This window comes from Manihot esculenta, chromosome 6 (assembly GCF_001659605.2).
Source record: "Manihot esculenta cultivar AM560-2 chromosome 6, M.esculenta_v8, whole genome shotgun sequence".
Lineage (NCBI taxonomy): Eukaryota > Viridiplantae > Streptophyta > Magnoliopsida > Malpighiales > Euphorbiaceae > Manihot > Manihot esculenta.
Window position 1 is genome coordinate 19,195,744 of NC_035166.2, and position 21,158 is coordinate 19,216,901.

At 33.1% G+C, this 21,158-nt stretch overlaps 2 protein-coding genes across 7 annotated transcripts in view; one reads left to right on the plus strand and one right to left on the minus strand.

Moving 5' to 3' along the window:
* Window positions 1-11,401, plus strand: part of LOC110616674 (187-kDa microtubule-associated protein AIR9) — a 36,511-nt gene extending 25,110 nt beyond the window's left edge. For 4 of the 6 annotated variants that reach the window (XM_021759123.2, XM_021759122.2, XM_021759125.2 and 1 more), the window contains exons 24-38: window positions 97-181; window positions 275-348; window positions 434-553; window positions 1,431-1,626; window positions 1,707-1,828; window positions 2,539-2,746; window positions 2,927-3,000; window positions 4,776-4,914; window positions 6,296-6,477; window positions 7,149-7,304; window positions 8,742-8,873; window positions 9,622-9,680; window positions 10,634-10,666; window positions 10,760-10,891; window positions 10,970-11,401. In XM_021759123.2, coding sequence (XP_021614815.1) covers window positions 97-181; window positions 275-348; window positions 434-553; window positions 1,431-1,626; window positions 1,707-1,828; window positions 2,539-2,746; window positions 2,927-3,000; window positions 4,776-4,914; window positions 6,296-6,477; window positions 7,149-7,304; window positions 8,742-8,873; window positions 9,622-9,680; window positions 10,634-10,666; window positions 10,760-10,891; window positions 10,970-11,146 — 1,889 coding nt within the window. In that variant the 3' untranslated portion in view covers window positions 11,147-11,401. Of the gene's footprint in view, window positions 1-96; window positions 182-274; window positions 349-433; window positions 554-1,430; window positions 1,627-1,706; window positions 1,829-2,538; window positions 2,747-2,885; window positions 3,001-4,775; window positions 4,915-6,295; window positions 6,478-7,148; window positions 7,305-8,741; window positions 8,874-9,621; window positions 9,681-10,633; window positions 10,667-10,759; window positions 10,892-10,969 lie in introns of those variants that run through there. The other 2 variants (XR_006351025.1, XR_006351026.1) reach the window with 2 other exon arrangements.
* A 1,901-nt stretch (window positions 11,402-13,302) lies between these two features.
* LOC110618251 (secoisolariciresinol dehydrogenase) lies at window positions 13,303-14,395 on the minus strand. The gene is made up of 2 exons (XM_021761387.2): window positions 14,253-14,395; window positions 13,303-14,174 (listed from the first exon to the last, which is right to left on the minus strand). Exons 1-2 carry the CDS (start codon window positions 14,300-14,302, stop codon window positions 13,394-13,396), a joined length of 831 nt encoding a protein of 276 aa, XP_021617079.1. The 5' UTR covers window positions 14,303-14,395; the 3' UTR covers window positions 13,303-13,393.
* Between the last annotated feature and the right edge of the window lie 6,763 nt (window positions 14,396-21,158).

The window sequence follows — 21,158 nt, forward strand, 5'->3', positions numbered from 1 at the left end:
TGTTGATTTCCCATAATTCTCTCTCTCTCTCAAATGATTGTCAGTGAAAATGAGAGATGGTGCTAATGCTGTATTGCAACACTTATTTTGTTACAGGCCCACCAACTTGTCGGTCTCTAGAGTTTCTAGGGTCAATGATGGAAGGACAGCGTCTAAGCTTTGTTGCTTCTTACAGTGGAGGGTAAGATGTTGCACAATCTTTGACACATGTTCATACTTCTGGCCCATTTGTTTAAACAAACTCTTGATTTCTAATTCATTCTTTATGATTTAGGGAGAGAGGAAATTGTTTCCATGAATGGTTTAGAGTCAGAAGTGATGGTGTTAGGGAGAAGTTAAGTGCTGATGGTAAGTTTTTTTATTTATATATGGCATATTCTTCAGCACAAGGTCTTTTGGAATTAGTGGTTTTAAGTGTTTGTATTACTTGTAGAGTTTCTGGATTTGACTTTAGAGGACGTGGGAAAGTGCGTTGAACTTGTTTATACTCCAATGCGCAAAGATGATGTGAAAGGAAAACCTAGGAGCATAAAATCGAATGTGATTGCACCAGGTGGGTTGGTATTCCACATTCAATATACATTTGTGCAGATCACAACTGTTCATTATGTTTGACTTTCTAATAGTTGATCATATTCATGAGTTCGTTGAGAGTTGAAACCCATTGATGGTAGTCTTTTGGACTTCGGGGCTCAATGAGGCTAGAACAATATCTTTCAATATAATTGGATTACTTGCATAATTGTCATTTTTGTCCAATAATGTAATTGTGCAAGTAGTTAGTTAGTTAACTCTCTAGAAGGCATATCTTATATATTTATTATTGCTTCACAAATATATATTAGTACCTCAATGCTGTTTTTGGAGTTGCATAGGCACTGGGGATCTTTTTGAGTTGGTTGAGGCTGTGATCAATCTCTGTGGTAGCAGTTGTAAAATGCATAGAATGGATTAATCTGAATAAGCCTTGGGGCCTGACCTTTGTTACAATGTTAGTTAACTACCTATTCCTAATGTTTAGAACAGGCAAATAATCTATATCAGGCTAATCTGGTGGGCATATTCTGCTACATGGGCGGTTTTTGCAGATGATAGGGCTCATTGTATATTTTCCAAAATACCATATTATTGGATTTGGAAAGGGTAGCCTGTTGGAACTTTTAGATTTTGTACTAGTTTATTTCAATGGCGGATATTCACCTGAGTGAATGTTCCTGCTTTTCTATTTTCCATCAAGACTCAAAACTATCTTAATGGATATTAATTTTATGATTGATCTTGTTTAAATTTTTCGTATCCCACTGATGTTTTTGTGCGTAAAGCAATTAAATCTTTTGCATATTTTTACTGTTTTATGTAATTGATCTTGTTTACTGATATTTTTGCTTTATTGCTATTCCACTCATGCTTGTGTCTTCATTTTTAAACAGCGGATCCTATGGGGTTGGAACTTGTGATTGGCAATTGCTGTGAGGACAGGGAAGTGATCCCACGAAAGACTTACTTTGGTGGACAGCAAGGTGTTGGAGACTATATTTGGTACAGAACGAAAGATAAGCTACATGAATCTGCATTGATGGATGTATTTACTGCCTGTGAGGATGTTCTCATATGCAGTAAAGAATTGTAAGTTCTGATATGTTAGATTTAGAATATTTTACTCCATTTTTACGCTGATCTCATGAGGATTGGTGCTTGTATGACAGGAGATACACTCCATCACTTGATGATGTGGGTGCTTACTTGGCCTTATGTTGGCTGCCCACTCGTGCAGATGGCAAATGTGGAAAACCGTTAGTTGCAATCTCCAACTCTCCAGTTAACCCAGGTACAATCTTTCTTCTGGCTTTTCTAGTTTCATATATTTTCTGGCACATTAGTGGCTCATTCATAACTGGAACTCTGGAAGATCATGGGTTGAGTTATGGAAATAGCCACTCTGCAGAAAAAGCAACGAGAAGAGGTTATTCACGATATATATACTTGACACCCTTCCGATGGTTGTTGTGAAGTATTGCATTTTAAAAAACCTTAACTTACATCTGGTTGCTGGTAGACCTTTTCATCTAAAATTTTGTTTGGGAAATCATGATTTTAGTGTGTTTGGAAGTCTATAACCTGAATTGGCTGCAATGTTACTTTATTTTAGCCCATCTTTATGAGTCAGGATAGAACTGATTCTATCAAGTACAATTTATTCTGTTAGAACTAAGAACCATGATTCTTGCCTAAATACTTGTTATGCTTGTATTCTGTTTAGGATGTAATTAGCCTAGAATCTATTCTTCCTTTTTTAGCATATCTTCCTATATTGGAATTTCTAACTGTGTATATAAAAACCACTTCAGAATAACCAAGCTGAAGCTTTTACTCCTCAAATCTCTTTATTCTTTTTGTATTTTCACATGTTCCTTTTATTTGCTTAACCGCTTGATTGCTGATCCAAGTAAGAATTTGAAATTTCACTTTTTAGTTCTTGGTTATCATGCCATCAGAAATTTTTTTCTTTAACATGTTTGATGTGAAATAATGTGGCAGCTCTTCCAGTTGTTTCTAATGTTCAAGTGAAAGAGTTGCATCCTGGTGTTTATTCTGGAGAAGGAAAATACTTTGGTGGATACGAGGGGGCAAGCCTTTTCAGCTGGTACAGAGAAACTAGCGATGGTACCATCATTCTTATTAATGGTGCTAACTCTAGAACTTATGAAGTCACAGATGCAGATTACAATTGCAGATTGTTGTTTGGGTAGCTTTTCTCATTCCTTTACTATCACCTTGAAACGTTTTAAACTAGTTTTTTTTTTTTTTGGGAACTGGTGAACAATTTGTTTAGGTTTCATATTCTAAACTGATGATCATTATTTTATTTTTTCTGTTATCTGAAGTATAAGTAGCCATACTATGCATGTTCAACTATTTCTCATAGGTATACGCCAGTTCGTTCAGATTCAGTTGTGGGAGAACTCAAATTGTCCGAGTCAACTGACATAATTCTCCCAGGTAAATAATCGCTTTTGAAAACATTGTTGCAATGTGATTTTTCTATTACTTTGTTCAGATATTCATAACTTTATGCTACCTAACTCAAATTCACAAATGCATTTTGATCTGATGCTGCAAATTTCACATGAAACCATCATCTTGATGTGTGAGGAAAAATTGAAGATCAAATTTTTCTATGAAGTGGAAGTTTAAATTGTAGTAAACTAAAAGTTGTCTCTTGAATTATTTTAGCTGCTTTGGGCCTGACAATTTGAACTAATTCCAACATTTTATATTCTATATTCTCATGGTATTTAATGAACCTTGGCAGAAGACTGACAGTATGTTTGGATGGAGTGTAGGGAGGTTTTATGAAGTAAAATAAGGTAATGGGAGGTGAAGTATCGAAACCTCCATGACACTCCGATTTGGTGGGATGAAAAAGTGGGGGTTTTGTAGGTTTTGAAACCTCCAAAAATCTTATCTTTCTTAGAAAATCTTTCTCCCAAACATGAGCATTACTTTAAAACCCTTACTTTACCTCCTAAAACTTCCTTCCAAACATAGTGTAAAGGGTGGCTAGCATTCTTAACTCAAAATATAATAGTCAATTGATGAATCAAGTAGAATTTTCTTTCTAACCTTTTCGTGTTCCCTATTGTCTCTTCCATTTGTCATTGGGGATAGCTTGTCTCTGATAAGCAACCAACTGATCTAAAGGTCTATCTAAATGCTAAAACCTTGCAACAGTGACATGCAATTTAAGTTGGTGATCTGTTATCACAATTATGAGCTCTTAGCAAATTTAGTTTTGGTGAGAAATACTTATGCTAGACCAGGTGCAAAAGTAGAATATTGTGCTGTGGCTTTATTGCTCATAAACTTATCTTGTTGAAGCAGCTCCTTCAAGAATAAGATGTGGTAAGTCAAACAAAAGAAAGTCAATCAGGAACAATCTAGAAGCCATGCATATAGGATTATATTATTTTTTTTCCTATTCTTTTAGGAATCCAATTTTGGGCGTAGCTAATTTCCTACTTTAGTTGGGAATTTTATTTTATTTTCCTAGTTAGTTTAGGAATTTAATGTCCATATAAAGTATAAACCCTTACCTCCATGTCTTTTAATTTTAGTTTTGGATCGAACAACAATTCCAGCGAAGGTCATCATTCGCAACCACCTTTTTGTGCGAGTGTTTATTGTCTAGAGAGCTTAATGCTATGTCAATATTACATAAAATCTATTTGGATTGTCACTTTGTTGTTACTTTATCAGGCAATACATTGTAGTTGTACAGAGTTAGATTGTCACCTTATCTGGGAAAAAGTTCAAGTCAGGATGTCTTGTTACTAGCTTTGTCAATTCAAATGATCAGTTAGTAGTCATCCTTGCATAATCTTTCCAAGGCTTTCATATTGGTTGTATGTTTAACGAGCCAGGTTCATATGACATATATGCTCAACTTAAAGGGGAGTGTTAAAGTGATATTTGTTTCAATGTGTGTGAATATTGTGATTGTGATGCTATGAATGTATATTCAAAGTGTAGGAAACCCCAGAGCTTGAGGGAATGATACAGATGCTTTTAGTTTTTTGCCTACTTCTCTAATTTAATGTTTTAATGATGTTCTCCATTTGTCTTTCTTCCCTTATTCTCCTTTGCTTTCCATTCTCCAGATTCATGACATGAACTAAATTACTATATTATGTAAATATTCTAAATTGTTCTAAGTAATTAAGTGAAGGGGTGTTATTATATTAAACTCAATATTGCTCCCTTTTCTTGTGCTGCAGAGCTTCCAAAAGTGGAAATGCTTGCTCTCACTGGAAATGCGATTGAAGGTGTTGTACTCACTGCCGTCGAAGTAATACCAAAGAGTGCAATGCAACAATCTGTTTGGAGCAAGTACAAGAAGGATGTCAAATATCAATGGTTAAAGTCTAATTCTCTTAATCTAATGCATGGCTTAAGTAATGATTTAGTAATAACAAATACCTTCTTTTTTTTAAACATACAAGGGAAATATTATACAATACAAAGAGACGCACTAACATGCACACATTGATGCAAAGCACTTTAGTATAAAATAAGGAGAAACAACTCAAGGGAGGAAGGAGGACCAAAAGTGCACAAACTAGTGGCTGGAAAGGACTTCAGCATGCACCAGCTTGTACCAGACACTCTAGAACACACTCCAGGGTGTGGCCAAGCCTAAGGCAGAAAGACCCTATTAGCCTCAGTCTTGCGTCCAATGCACCCCAGGTGCTACAGGAAGTCCTTCATGCCCTAGGGCAGATTTAACAGCCTAAAACATGTTAATTGCATCTCCAAGTGGGTTCCAGACAATCCTAACATGATTCAACCTATTTTGGAATAGTTTTACCTATTTTGTGAGTTTTTAGCATTTAAATTGAATTGTTTTACATTTCCTTGCTCAACTAGGATTTAGTTTTTCTATTTAGTTTAGATCTTTCTATTTGTATTTTGTTTATTTCCGACTAGGATTAGGAGATCAAAACTCTATAAATAGGCATGAAACCTATTTGGTAGTTTAGAATTTCAGCTTTTGGATTAATATACGATTTTTGGTTGAGTTTATTCTCCCGATTTGCACTTATGTCATGTGTGAGTGTGTGTTATCTTTGTGAGCTTCACGCCGCGTAACACACTCACACACTTATTGGAAGATGAAGGGTGGGTAATTCCCACATTGGCCAAGCATGGAAATCAAATGGCCTTGTAAACTTTGCTTGAGGTGTGACCAATTTTGCCCGATTTCAGCCTCAGTTTGGCTTGTTGTGCTCAACTCCCCTTACTCATGAATTCTAACATGGTAACAGAATGGTAAGTTCCAACGGTCTTAGATCTAGGACCTGAAAGTGTAGTAGGATGGTTTCCAAAGAATCATATTCAAGTGGAACCATGGGCTATCTAGTTCCTGTGGGGCAGAGCTAGAAGATGCTAGACCCAAGTAGGTGAACCATCCCATGCAATGCCAAATGATAATTGAGCTTCAATAGATCGGTCTGCTTACGGTTGAGGGGAAGCATTAGAAAATGTCGCACATTGGCCAATCATGAAAAATCAAACGTCTTTATAAAGTGATGCAAACCTCCACTGTAATGGCTTTTTTGGTGGATGTGTGCCATGTTCAACCCAATTCCAGCAGCAGGCTTGCTCCTGTTGTGGTCCAGTCCCGAAGCCTGTGTACTCCACCATATATATATTATATCATGCCGTTTACACATTCTTTCATAGTTTCTGAGAAATTGCCATTTTATGACCTCTTTATATTCACTCAATGGTACTGCAGGTTCTGTTCATCAGTAATAGGAGATAGAGACTCCTTCGAGCCCCTACCTTCACAGCATTCCTGCTCTTACAAGGTGCGACTAGAGGACGTTGGTAGAAGCTTGAGATGTGAATGCATTGTGACTGATGTGTTTGGAAGGTCAAGTGAGCTGGCGTATGCTGAGACTGCTGCTGTTTTGCCAGGTCTTCTATTATACACTTGCAACAAGCTGACTTGAGTACTGACCTTTGCTAAATTAATTGGACAATTGTCCTACCATTGATTTTGATTAGAGTTTGGTGCTACTTTTAAATGAGATAAAATTGAATGGCCAGCTTTCAGCTATTTTAATTAGAATACTCTAGATTCATCACAATCCGTATGTTTGTCTCTCTTAATGTAGTTTCTTGAGATTTGGCCAGCTATTGTCTCCATTTCCAAATTGACTGCAACCTCAAATTTTACAAGCATGCGATTTTATTCTTCCATATTTCAAAGGCATACTTCTTCCTATCAATAATCTGGTCTCTGTTTGTTTTTTTCTCTATTTCTTACCACAAAATTGCTCTAATTCTGTGAATCATCCATGCCATTGGAAAGATATTACTGGCAAGTGCTTTTTTTTCCTCTTTCCTGTTTGATTTCTTTCTTGATATTGCTTGTTGTCCTGATTCTATTAGAGTAACATATAAATTTGATACTATTTGGTGGGTTCTAAAACTGTCATTAAAATTTGAAGTATTTGTACATTTTTTTTTTCCTTTGTAGGTTGACTTGATTTTCAACAACTGCTTCTGTCATTTATTGTTCTGTGAATTTTAAGCCTGCTCCATATTTTATACTCTTAGTAATTAATAATTTATTTTACCTTTAGGGATTCCTCGAATTGATAAACTAGAGATCGAAGGGAGGGGCTTTCACACAAACTTGTATGCTGTTCGAGGCATTTATAGTGGAGGAAAGGAGGGCAAAAGTAGAATACAATGGCTTAGGTCAATGGTTGGTAGTCCTGATCTGATCTCCATACCAGGTATTTAATTGTTTATTGTTCTCTTACATGCCAGAAATTTCTACCCCCTACTATTACACTCTGAAATAAAAGCCTTCTTAATTTTATCTTGTTTGCTGACAAATATTCCTTTTTTTGTCCTTTTATTTTCATTTACATGACTGTATATTTCATACGAATTGACAATGACAGGAAAATAGTTAGTGATGGTTCACAGTGGCAAACTGACAACGTTTGAACTTTTGTTATCTAGAGGAAATAACTCAAGTTGTTCTATAAAATTTCAAAATGATAATTTTGTTAATCTTCTTATTTATTTTCAATAAAAAAGATGCAAGTGCGCTAATATATTTTGTGGAGGAGTATTCACTGATATCATAAATCAAAGTTGGCAAGTAAAGATTGTGCAACTCCATACGAATATCTATATATCAGACGTTGAAAATTCTGCTTTCTGATAGTTAAGAAATTTACACAATGACAAAGCTTTTGTTGATGTTTCATGTTTAATATTAATCTTTGTTGAAAAATGCACTCAAAGTTAAGAGACTTAACAGAAATTCATGAATGCAAAAATTCTGCAAAATGCAGAATATGGAGCTGAAATATGATGGAAGGAAGAGTTGTATTAGTCACTTACAAAGATAAACTAAAAGCTTTCATGAACAAACAAAAGAGAGATTGGAGATGGAGGAAAAACACAAATTTCATCAATAAAATAGAGGAATACAAAGCATTAGTTCAATTCTTTTTGTCCTTTTTCTTTGTCATTTTCTCATGTCTTGAACTCCATTTTATAAGCAAAGCAATGCCTTTTGCTAGTTAACAAATTGATGTAGAACCAGGAAGAATAAAGGATGTAGAGAAAAAAAAAATCTCTGAAGTACTTTATTTAATCATCAGCAAGTAATCATAAAAATCAAGCTACCAAGTAACAAAACCCTAGGCTTATTAATATAGTTTTTAAAACCCTAATTACTTTAGGATTTTAGGAACCCTACTTTAAATATTGAATTAATATAAACCTCCTAAGTAAAAAAAATTAAATTTTTATAATTTTAAAATTCTAAACCATATTAAAATCTAAATTCCGGATTCTACAATGAATAAAATTCCTAAGTACTCGTCGTGTAAGGGCTCTTTCCTATCTAAAGATGAAAAATGGCTTTATATCCTATAATATTTGTACTATAATAATAATCGACTTTTGGTGTATCTAGCATATATAGACAGTTATGATTGGTCAAAATCAAACATTCATTGTTACTTTGGGTTGATAATCTTCATTATAATTCTGAAAAAATTTTGAAAGCAAACCTGATCCTTCAAACATTTAAATTGAAGAGGTATGTTAGTCCATTTATTTTTAACTTCAACAGCTTGCATAATTAAAGCTACGCTGTCTCCTTATCATCTTATCTGAATATTTGATTCTAAAAAGGTGAATTGGCATTGCAGGAGAGATAGGAAGGATGTATGAAGCTAATGTTGATGATGTCGGGTATAGGTTGGTGGCTGTTTATACTCCTGTTAGAGAGGATGGCGTTGAGGGACAGCCTGTGTCTGCATCCACAGAGCCAATTGCAGTTGGTAATAAAAATCCTTATCCTACTTGTTAGAAAATCTGATCAAAGAAACATTAGGATGAAAAACGGTACATTATCTATATTTGTATTTATGCACACTCAGATGAATTTTATATGCAAAGGAATTTAAGCTATGATTGATTATTCTGCTTTCAAGGGTTTTCCTTCTATTTCTTTAATATCATACATAGTTCTCTCTCTTAGGCACTAAATAATTTTAGTTTCTGTTTTTCTAAGGTTTCAAAGCAATTATTAGAGTTTATCTTTTTCATTGTTTTCAGATTTTATTCTTGATAGGATTTTATCATAAAATAATTCAACTTTAATCATGATATCTTGTTGTGTTGATTAAATCCATAAAATGCTAGCAGTAAAAATAGTTTAACCAATCCTTGTCCTAAGGAGAATTGATCAAAACATATGAGCAGAGCAGATTTAGTTGAAACTCCTGCAATATTCTTTGTTCTTATTGGTATAATAACAAAAAGAATTGGAAATGGTGGAATGAAGCTAAGATGTATGGATTATGGAACAAGAAACGGAACTTGCAAGCATTGATAAGAGTTACTTTGATTTTTGAGGGCCAATAAAGAGAGTATGTTATGTATTTTGTACCTAATGCTAGCTTCTCTTTTTCAGTTTCCCTCTGTCAATCTGTTTTTGCGGGTGTGTATAAATTCTGTACTTATAAGAAATCTTTTTTGAGTCTCTAAGTTCCATTTTCTTTGTTTTTTGGCATGATTAACTTGCAGAGCCTGATGTTCTTAAAGAAGTAAAGCAGAAGCTTGAACTTGGATCTGTGAAGTTTGAGGTGTGTGTGCTTTGATTAGTTATTTTGTCATGGTTATATTTATTTGCATATGTTCTCTTTTATCACTCTCCTTTTTAATTTTTAGACTTTTGAAGTCTAGGAACAAAGATATAAACAAGCACATCGAACTAGTATTTCATTTTTTTAAAAGGCTATGAGGTCTCATTGTAGGATTTTCTGATCTTTTTTATTCTTATAGATGTGTATATGGGTTTATTATATCTTTACTTTGTTTTTGAGTACAGAGTTACAAGGAATGATAGCGATGCTTTCTAGTTCAATGCATCATGGGATGTAATATATTTTGTATGATTGAAAGAAAAGGCAAAAGCTAGAAATCTAAATTTAGGATCACCCAATGCTATGCTTTAACAGAAAACACTAATAGATGACATGCACTGGTAGATGGCATACTACTGTATTATTAATATGGTCGTGTTATGCTAAAATTTTATATTTATCATCGTAAAACAAATTCATTTACTTCTGCTGGGCTGGTAGTCCAATGGTTGAGTTGGACTCATAGTGCAGGAGGTCAGTGTTCAAATGCTGACAACCTCATCCCCTTTGTTTGGAAGGGGATAGAGAAGGAATATCAGGAGATAATTATTCTTGGTTTTGGAATTTAATGAGGTTGGAAAAGAAATGATAATGAGTGATCAATTATCCCTTCAAACTCTACATTGTTTTCCTTTCTGAAAGGACAAGGATTTGGTCATTCCTTCAAAACTCCATTTTGTTTTCCCTTAGCATCACTTCTCTTTTCTTTTCTTTTCCTATATTAAATATTATCCCTTCCTTTACTATCTGACAAGTGACAAATCCATCTGAATCATAGTTGGAAAGAAGAATCTTTGTTCTGTATTTCAGTACTTTCTTTTCCTATCACATGAGATTATTATCTTTTTATCTCATATAATTTTTACATGCTTTAACCAAATCTTTTTAAACAGGCATTGTGTGACAAGGACCTTTCTCTCAAAAAGGTTCTCTCTCTCTCTCATTTGCAATTAAATATGTTTAATTTTTGGAATATTAATAAAATGAAATAGCTTATTATTGTTATCGTTGACGTGTAGGTTCCAGGAGAGGGGAGTCTTGAGAGAAGAATTCTAGAGGTTAATAGGAAAAGAATCAAAGTAGTGAAGCCAGGCTCTAAGACTTCTTTTCCAACCACTGAAATTCGTGGAAGTTATGCTCCTCCCTTTCATGTAAGCACATCCCTGAACTTTGGATAGTCGACATCTTAGCAATACATAAAATCTGATGGTCAAATATTATCATGGCAGGTTGAACTTTTCCGGAACGACCCACATCGGCTTAAGATTGTAGTGGACAGTGAAAATGAAGTAGATATAATGGTTCATTCCAGGCATCTGAGGGATGTTGTTGTTCTGGTGATCAGAGGCCTTGCTCAGCGATTCAATAGTACATCTCTCAACTCTCTCCTCAAAATAGACACATAGCTTTAAGCTATGTAATGTAAAGTGAATTCATTAGCATATTCATTTGTAGGTTTTTCAGTTCATCACTTTCTACCACATTTAACTCTTTCCTTTTTCCTTATGGATGTTGTCATGTTCAGTTTTGTGTGTAATATGTGTTGAAAAGGCTGAAGATGTCAAAAATATCTGTATATTGTTATATGAATGATTGTTCTGAGAAATGTTTGGCTTGAAATGAGCAAGTTCACACGGAAGAAGCACAGAGGAAATTCACTCTTCCACTCCCACTCCCACTATAGAAAAAAAATAATTAACCTATTTTATAGATGATATATTTTATTAATTTCAAACAATTATTAAAAAAATGTATAGAATACACATTTTAGTAAAGTCTTCTCATATAAAATAGTACATTTAATCTGACTTGAAGAATTAAATGAAAAACATAATGCACACATCAAGATACAAAATTTTGAGTCTGTAGAAATAAAATAAATATGAATTAATCTTTATACAATAAAGTTATAATTTTAATAAGTTAATTTTTAATAAAGGAAAATTTTTAGAAATAAATTATTAAAATTTAAATAATTTAAATAAATATACATATAGGTGGGCAGTGGGCCACTGTAATTTTCAGTTTAAACAGAAAAATCAATTTAAATCAAAATCTTTATCTAGTTCTGTTAGTAATTTTAAAATATTTGATTTTTAATTTAATTTGGTAAATTAACCGAAAATCATGAATTTTTTTTTTTTATGTATAACATGCAAATCTTTCTATCTACCTCCTATATTTATCACCAACTTTCAATCTTCAACTCTCAACTCTCTCTTCCACCACTCTCTTCTTCTTCAACTTCTTCCACAATGAGCGACTTAAGCTATTGAAATCTCTTTGATTTGAGTTTTTGCTAAATGGGTTTTTGTATTTGTGATTTGCATTGTTGAGTTGAATTTATGTTCAGTTTATCTTATTATTGTGTAATTGATCTGTGTTAGATGGTTATTATGAATGAAAAATAATGGGTTTCATATTGTATGATTCAATTTATTAAGTTAAAATGATTTATGATTGGATTGATATTTTTATTTAATTCCATTTGATTCATTTTTTTAAAAATTAAATTTTATTTTTTAATTTTTTCTTTTAATTTCAATTCGATTTGAGTAGACCCTCTAGGGCCAAGAGCCCCACACTGTACCTTCGGTAAGGCCCTGATTTTTCTAGTCGCCCCTGTGGGACTATGTGAGGGGCAAGGGGCAAGTGAAATGTGTAATCCAAATCAAGGACGTGATGTGAACAGACATGAAGGGCCCCACCTCACGGTTTCTTTTATTGCGCTGCAAGGACGTGTTCTGGAACATGGAGGCGTGTCTGGCATCTTCGGACATGCCCACGGCCACGGCCACGGGGTGGCAGGTGACACCTGCGTCGATAGGCTTAAAGGAAAAATTACAAAGGAAAGCTGTATACGTAGAATTTTTGTATAGTATAACAAATGAATATGACATGGATATTTATTTGAAAGTAAAGTAATTATTTTTTTAAAAAAATTCTTAATTAATTAACACCTTTTAGAATTCACTCATCTATTTATAAATTATATTTATATAATTTTTATTAATTTATCATATCATATTAACAACTTTAGTTTCACGCTATAATTTCTAAAGTGATAAAACATGCATCTGTAGGCGTATCCCCAAAAAAAAAAGTGTTTTTCTTATTAGTTGATTTTTAATTAATAAAATATGCTAACAGAGAAAATATCAATTAAATTAGGTTGATTCTTGCTTGTATTACAAAATTAAAAGTGGACAAGCTATCCAATAAATTAGATTAATTTGTTCAAGTAAACTCAAGATTATTATTATTTTTAGTTACATAAAATTGTTTGCTTAAAGATTAATTTTGCAAATTAATTTTTTGCTTTATATTAGTCAATTAGGAATTAACCTTTTCATTTAGTAATTTAAATAATGGTAGGATTAATTTTCAGTAATTGATATTGTGTGTGCTTGTTAGTTTTATTTTAGACACAGGCTCACAACAATTTAAAAATATTTTTTTAATGAAAAGCAGTTCTTATATTTAAAAATATGTTTAATTAATTATTAGTAGTGTACTAATTATTTATTACTAATAGAGTATAAAATGGTGTGACTATGACATATTGATTACATTAAATAATCACATTATAGATTTTCGTTACATCCAACAGAATTGAAGTTGATTTCTACCAAATCCTGCTCATTTTATTTGATTTATTCAAACCTTGAGAACAAACCAAAAGCTGGATTAATGGTGGTAAAACCTCCATCTAATGATAAATTATGACCACTTATGTACTTGGACTCATCACTTGCTAAAAAAATGGCAGCTTCTGCTACATCTTCCTGTTTTAGTTCCACCCCTTCCAGATTTGAATATGCACCACCACTCCTTCCATAGTCTTCTCTCTTGAAGAAGCTCCTCGCCAATGGTGTTTCAATGAAGTAAGGCGATAAGCAATTCACTCGAATTCCAAATCGCCCAAGCTCTGCTGCTGCATTCTTCACTAGACCCACAATGGCATGTTTTGTGCTGGTGTATGCGTGTGAAGCAACTCCTCCAATACTCGAACAAACGCTGCCTATCATAATTATACTTCCTTGGCGAGCAGGAATCATTGGTCGAGCAGCGTGTTTGGTTCCCAAGAAAACACCTGTTAAATTAACTCTCACCACTTGCTCAAAATCGGCTAACTCATTGTCGATGATGTTGGGTTTACGTGGATCACATATGGCTGCGTTGTTCACCATTATGTCCAGCCTTCCGAAGACGGAGACTGCAGTGTCTATAGCCTCTTGAACGTCAGATTCTATTGTTACATCACAATGCACGAACACGGCTATTTCGGTTCCAAGATCTTCAACAACTGACTTGCCCAGGTCGTCTTGGATGTCAGCGATTATTACTTTAGCCCCATGTTTGCAAAAGCTTCTAGCTATACACTCGCCAATGCTTGTAGCCCCTCCAGTGATCACTGCTACTTTACCTTCTAGTCTATAATAATTAATAATATATTTAAATTTAAGGTATTAAAGTAAAAAAAACGAAGTTAAACTATTAAATTAATAATACCTTCTGCCTGTAGCAGCAGCTGAGACTGAGAGAAGTGAGTTGCCTGCCATTGTCTTGCTTTGAGAATTAAGGAAATTCAAAATAATTACTCTTTTTTGTTTCTTTGAAAAAGGATCAGACTTCTTGTTTATAACGAGTACAAAGGGCGATCCTCAGTATATTAAATTTAAAATTAAATCGAACCAAATCAATTTTGATTAGAAATCGAACCGAACTAAATTAGTCTGAATTAATTTAATTCGATTCAATTTAATCAGTTTGAATTTTTAATAAATTTTTTAATTTTTAAATTTTATTTTTAATATTTTAAAATTTAATTGAAATATTTTAATTTTAATATAATTTAATTTTTTTATATTATTAAAAATAATATATTATTATCACTAATAAGTTCGATTTATTTTTATAATTTTTTTATGAAAATTAAATTAAAATAATTAAAATTTTTAAAATTAAAAATTAAATTAAATTAAAATAAATAAAAAATTAAATTAAAATTTTAAATTAATACAATTCAATCAATTTCTTTAATTTGAACGGAATACAGTTTACAAACGACAACTATGATGGACAGCCGGTTACAATAACATTATAAAGGAGTTCCTTATTGTGCCAAACTTTTTTATTCTTCCAATTTCATATTTTTCATATTAGAATTCAATTAATTAATTTAATTATTTAATCAATTACACTTTTTTCCTTTTGATATTAATAAAATCATTCACTGATTTAAATTTCTTGGATTGAATTAATATTTTAAGAAATCAAAATCCGTTCTAATCAACAAGTATTGACCTCAAGAGAAAATTCAAATTTAATTTTTTAAATATATTTTTGGGAGAGTAAAAAAAATATAAATTACAAAATGAATTTGAAAAAACACCTGATATATATGATATTTTAAAAGAAAAAATCTATTCGTAAATATCTTATTTAAAAAATTATTAAACCATATATTTTATTTTATCGAGATCAAAATATGGATGGGAAATTGTAAAGAGAGATGAAAATTATAATAAAAAATAGATTCGTTAATTAATCATTTTACGATACTTTAGTTCATTATAATTTTTTTCATTATTATAATTTGAATTTTAAATTTTGGACAATAAATTCTATTCTTTTAACTGTATTGTAATTATAATATAAAAAATATAATATATTTTTAAATAATTATTTATATTATAAAATATATAAAAATATAATTAATAAAATATAAACATCAATATAAAAAAACGAAAAAATTATTTAATTCACACATTTCATGAAAATTAATTTAATACCAAAAAAACATTTTTTTATATCAACTATTTTTTTGTAATTAGTAATTAATACAAAAGTAAAATTTTCATTACTCTTCATATATATATATACATAAACATGAAATATTTACAGAAAATTTAATATTATTTTAATAATATATTAAATTTAAACTAAATTTAATTCATCTCAAAAATTAATTTAAGGCGGAGATGTGTTTAAAATACTGAAAAAATTATCCATATTTTAAATTAATGTAAAAATTTATAATTTTATAATTTTTAAAAAAAATAAAATTAATAACTACAATTTAATATTAATTAAAATTATTAATTCACCCTTATGAAAATTGATATACATATGCTGATGATGTTGTCGTTTGAGGCAGGTTCATTTTATAGGGAGGTGATATTGAATATACCTATCAAACTAAATAGACTCCTTGTGTGTAAAGGAATCAAGGTGAATTGAATTTTGAAAAATTTTAATTTGATTTATTAAAATTTTTTTGAATTCGAATGTAATTCGAGTTTTATTCAATTCGAATTTGGACCGAATATTAATAAATTTAAATTTATCTCGTTTAGCAAGCGAATTTAGACTTTAAATTTATCTCGTTTAGCAAGCGAATTTAGATAAGTCAAAGTTTTATCGAGTTTAATATTAAATAATTTACGAATAATTTAATTTATTTATATGTATAATAAATTTAATTTAAAATTAATAAATTTAAAATTAAGTAATTTTAGTTAAATAAATATATATATATAAATAAATTTGTAAATTTATTAAAAATAAATTATTAAATTTTAATAATCCAAATATCTATAAGTTTCAAGAGCATAATTAAATTATATAAAATTAAATTTTAAAAAATTTAAATTTTAAAAAATTTATATTTATCTCATAAAAATATATACAAATTTTAAATTTATTTATTTTATGATATTAATTTTATCATATTTATAAATAGTAACTGTTCATAAATGAGATAAGCAATTAAATTAAATCTCATTAAATTTTTATCGAGATAAATTTAAATACTCACAAAATAATTTGGTTTATTTAAATCTATACTCAAATGGTATGAATTAACCAAAGATTCTTATTTTTTCCTTTATATTTCCTGTTTTATATATTATTAATTTAAATAAAAATAGATTAATTATTTAATCTCTTTAGGAATTAACGGAAAATTCTTTTATTTTTCCTCTCTGATTTCCTTTTTACTTATTATTATTTTATTATAATTATAATTAAGACTACATTTATTTATAAAAAATCATTTATATTTAAAAAATATTTTTTAATAAAATAATTTATTTTTTATTATTTAATTTAAATATAAAAAATAAAACTTATTAATAAATTTATATATAACGATCATAAAAAAAATATTAATGTGTAAAAACTGACATTTAATTTTAAAGGTGAAACTCATTTTTTTTAAAATAAATTATTTTTTTATAGGTTGGAAAAATATTTCCGGTTAACTAAATTTTTAAAATATTTTAAATTTAAAAAATATAAAAAATATTTTTTTAAAGAAATAATTTTATAAAAGAAATAGAGCATAAATATTTAAATTAATTTTGAAGGAAGCCGCATAATTATAAGTATACAGGGACAAATTACCAATCAGGAGATTTAAATAAGTAACAAATTATGCATTATAAAGGATTGATGAGGTTTTCTTATGTGGTTAGTTGTAATTATAACAAAGTTAAAAAAAAAAAATTATCAATCAAAATTAAAAAATTAGGTTATGATAGGAAAATTTTGTAAATTTTTAAACTTTTATATCTAATATGTCAAAAAAAAAAGATTTGTAAAGCCAAAAAATAAGTGACGTGGATCATCATTAATTTCTTTCTTAGAAGAAGGAGGCGCAAGTGCTAAGTATAAAGAGCCGTTCTTTTCTTTCATAGAATAAAAGTGAATATTTTAAAATAAATAAATGGAAAGATTTGAACTCAAATTCTTATCTATTTAAATTTAATATCAACGATTTTTATGTATACGTATAAATGGATTGATAAATTAGACTGTCTATGTTTAAAAAAAAATTATTGAATTTAAATCAAAATTATTTTAAACTATTTTTGGTAGTTGAGACATCAATATCAATTATCAACAGGCTAGGCAATAATTTCATGTAGCATTAATTGAAATCTTTGTTCAATGATCTGAGCTGGAGTATTTCATCTAGCAGCTTCTGATCGCTCTTAGTGCTGTGTGTGGGGCTTTATTTGGCAGTTGCTGCATACTCTCTCAATAATACAAATGCTATTGAATTCCTTACCAAGACTTCTATCATGTGCTTGTTATCCCATGTGATGATCTGAGATCCAATGGAATAGGGTTTTACAAGGGTTTTGTATTACTGAATAAGGCCTGTCTTTTCTGAGGAGGGGACTCTCCTTTTATACATTGTCTTGCCTGCTGGTGACGTGTAAAGGTCTCTCCAGGATTGGGCCACGCGTCTCTGCCATGCGGATTCGGAGGTACTAGAGTATCAGCCGCCTGCTCCATGCGCAACGGCCTCTGATTCTCCTCGTGCGTACGTTCAAACGGATCCGCCAGGCTGTCTGGTGAATGTTATTCCGGGTCCTGGGCTGGGCTGAGAGTTGGGCCGGATGTTAGGCCTGAGTGGAGAGGGCCTGCTTCGTGCGGACCGGGTCGGCTTGAGTGAGAAAGATGGGTCGAGCCCGGTCTTGAAGGTTGGATGAGCCATGCTTGTTATGTATATCAGGTGTGTGGGCCTCTACGTCATGGGCCTTGGGCTGTGGTCAAGCCCCTGGTCCGGGGTGAAGGAATCCAGCGGTCATCAATTGCCCCTTCACCTTCTCGGCAGTTATTGCTCCAACTGCCGAGGGGGTGAATACCAAGAACTATTATGATCGCGTCTGTTCGGGTTCAGGTGCCTTAATAACATCCTTTCATCTTTCAGTCGTTGCGCAGTTTCTGAATTCTATCTGCTCTTTCCTCTTTCTGTCTTTTCTCCATTTTTCTTGTCCTCTGCCGCCTTTACTTTCTTGTCATCATTATCTGGACATCTCCTTTCTTTCCTTTTCTGTGAATATCTTTTAAAAATCTGACGCCATTAGCTTAGAGTCTAGTGTAGCTCCGTCCCGTGCTAAGTCTTCAGGCTCCGAGTATATATCAGCGCCAGTTTTTATTCATTCTTGAGTCTTCTGTTGAAGCGAGAAATTCTTGTTTTATCTGTGGCAGGTTTATCCGACGCCTTCTTCAAACAGATTGCCTTGTGCCCCAGAGGTTTGCCTTGATTGTGCTCTTATCATCTTAAGGGAGAACTGTTTCTGACTTGTCCCTGTTTTGAAACTTTTTGCAGTTCCTGAGATAAATATGGGTCAGTTCAAAATTCTTGAAAATTTGATGTTACCTCTAAGGCGTCTGGAGGGTGCATTGAAGATCCTTCGGATATGGCAGGCGAAGGGCGGGACCATTCAGCAAGCTGCTGAAACTGCTTTACCCAGGTCGTCTGGCCGGCCTCCTCCTCTGCTTGTTGTCCGGGCTCCAGAGAAGTTCTGGACTGTTGAGGGGTTCGCTCTAACTTCCCCTTTTTCCGCAGAGAAACAGGGAATTTCCTCGATGCTCCTGTTGTCCTCTTTTGATATAAATGGGAGTGGCGCCGGCGCTCAGCTTGTTGTTCTTTTTGGTGTGAAGTACCAGTATTATTATTCCCTTTGGTGTGAAGTACCAGTATTACGTGAGACTGGGATCTGCTGCACTCAGTCAGGTCTCCAGCGATTTCTTCGAATGTGTACTTCGCGATCTCTTCGGGGCCACAGCCTCGAAGACTTATGTTTTTCATGTGTGGTGCACGGCCGGCATACCATATCTGAGCCTGTTCGAATGTATCGTGCATCACATTTGGGTAGCCGGACGTCTGCCCAGGGGAACAGTGAGAAATGCTTATGGGAATCAACTTGTTCAGTTCCCCTGTAATAGCGAGACAGATCTTGGCCTTTTCTGAAAAACTCTCATTCCGAGCTACGAGAAGTCCTCCGAGCTGAAGACTAGAATAGTAGGGTAGATAATAGCCGTAGATGAGGAAGTATCTGGATATGTAAATTCTTTAAGGATAGTCTTTCATCCCGTAGTGTAGGCCTTTGTAACGTGCTGTAATGTGCTTTTCTTTTAATGAAGTTCTTGTTTTGCTCTCATGCTTAAGCTGTTCTCCTTTTATCATGTGTGAAATACTTCAGATTGCTCGCCTTATAATTTTAACCAACTGAGCTCTGTCCTGCTTTTTCCCGAGCTAATCTAACCTATCTGCGAGCTCTGATGAGTTGAACTCCGGATCCACTTAGTCAACTGGGCTTTCAAGTTTTCGAACTGGACTGTCTAACCGACCTGTGAGCTCGGTCTTTATTTCGATGAATTGAATTGAGCTTTGAGTCTCCTTCATCCGTCCGGGCTCTCAGGTCATGTTGTCCGAGCTGAACTGACCGACCTGAGAGTTCTGTCTTTGCTTAGTGAAATGAGCTCTGAGTTTCCTTTAGCTGGCCGAGCTCTCAAGTCATGCTGTCTGAGCTGGACTAATCCGACCTCTGAGCTCGGCTTCTGATGAGTTGAACTCTAAGCTCTCAGCTTTGTATGACTCCGAGGTGCTTTTGGCGCTTCTTTCCGATCTCCCACCCTTTGTTTAGTAGCGGTAAATCAAATCTTATAACTTTTTAAGTGATGCGCAAGTCTGACCTTTATCATGCTCCCATTTGCTTGTACTTTTGAGTCTTTTCATGACTTGCCCCTCTGTTTCCTCGGCATTTACCATAGGGATGGTAAAGTAGTAGGCTAAGTTGCTCTGACTGATGAGTTGGGCCTGTATTATGTGGGTGGTGAATGGGCTTTTAAATGATGGACTGTCATCGTATACTTGGCCCTTGATAGATGTAGAGAAGCCCAGCGATCATCCTTTTGCCCCTTTACCGTCTCGCCGGTTATTTCCTAACCGTCGAGAGGGTAAATTTCGAGAACAATTAATGATCGCACCGCTCCAAGACAAAACTGTTCAGTATCAACGCTTTGCCTCATAATAGCCTTTCTTTCTTTCTTTTCGAATTCCTTCTGTCCTTTGAAGAACTAGCTCTTGGTTGCTCTCTGTCTTCCTGCAATTCCTTCTACATCTCTTTTTTCATCCCATCGTGTTCTCAAGTACGCTTCCTTGTTCTTCTATGGCAAGTTTAAAGCTTCCTGATGTTTTTGACCTTGAGTCGCATATTACCCCTTCCAACATAACTAATCACATTTTCCGGAGGCTTTTAGATACTCCATTGTATCTTATTCGAGCACCTCTTCCAAATGAGAGGATAGTTCTTCCTTACCCTCGCCCTCCTGGTTTAGTGGATCCTCAAGAGGTTCGTAGCATAGTGTTTTTCCTGAAGCAGAGAGAATTTGGTCTACCGCTTCCTTTTACCCCTTTCTTTGTTGAGGTTTTTGAATATTTTGGGGTAACTCCTCGAATGTTATCCCCAAATTCCATTTTATTCATGTCCTGTTTCGAGGCTATCTGTCTGGGTTGGGGTTTCGCCCCGACGGCCTGTCTGTTTGTCACTTTTTTCCGCCTGGTTAGGGCGAAGCAAAACTTCTATTACTTTTCCCCCCGTAATGGGCTGTCTCTTC

Bases quoted from the DNA above. Each gene is read 5' to 3' on its own strand.
- LOC110618251 (XM_021761387.2), bottom strand. From the start codon at position 14,302: ATGGCAGGCAACTCACTTCTCTCAGTCTCAGCTGCTGCTACAGGCAGA. The intron at 14,175-14,252 runs GTATTATTAATT...TAATTATTATAG, and splicing joins GCTGCTGCTACAGGCAGAAG to ACTAGAAGGTAAAGTAGCAG.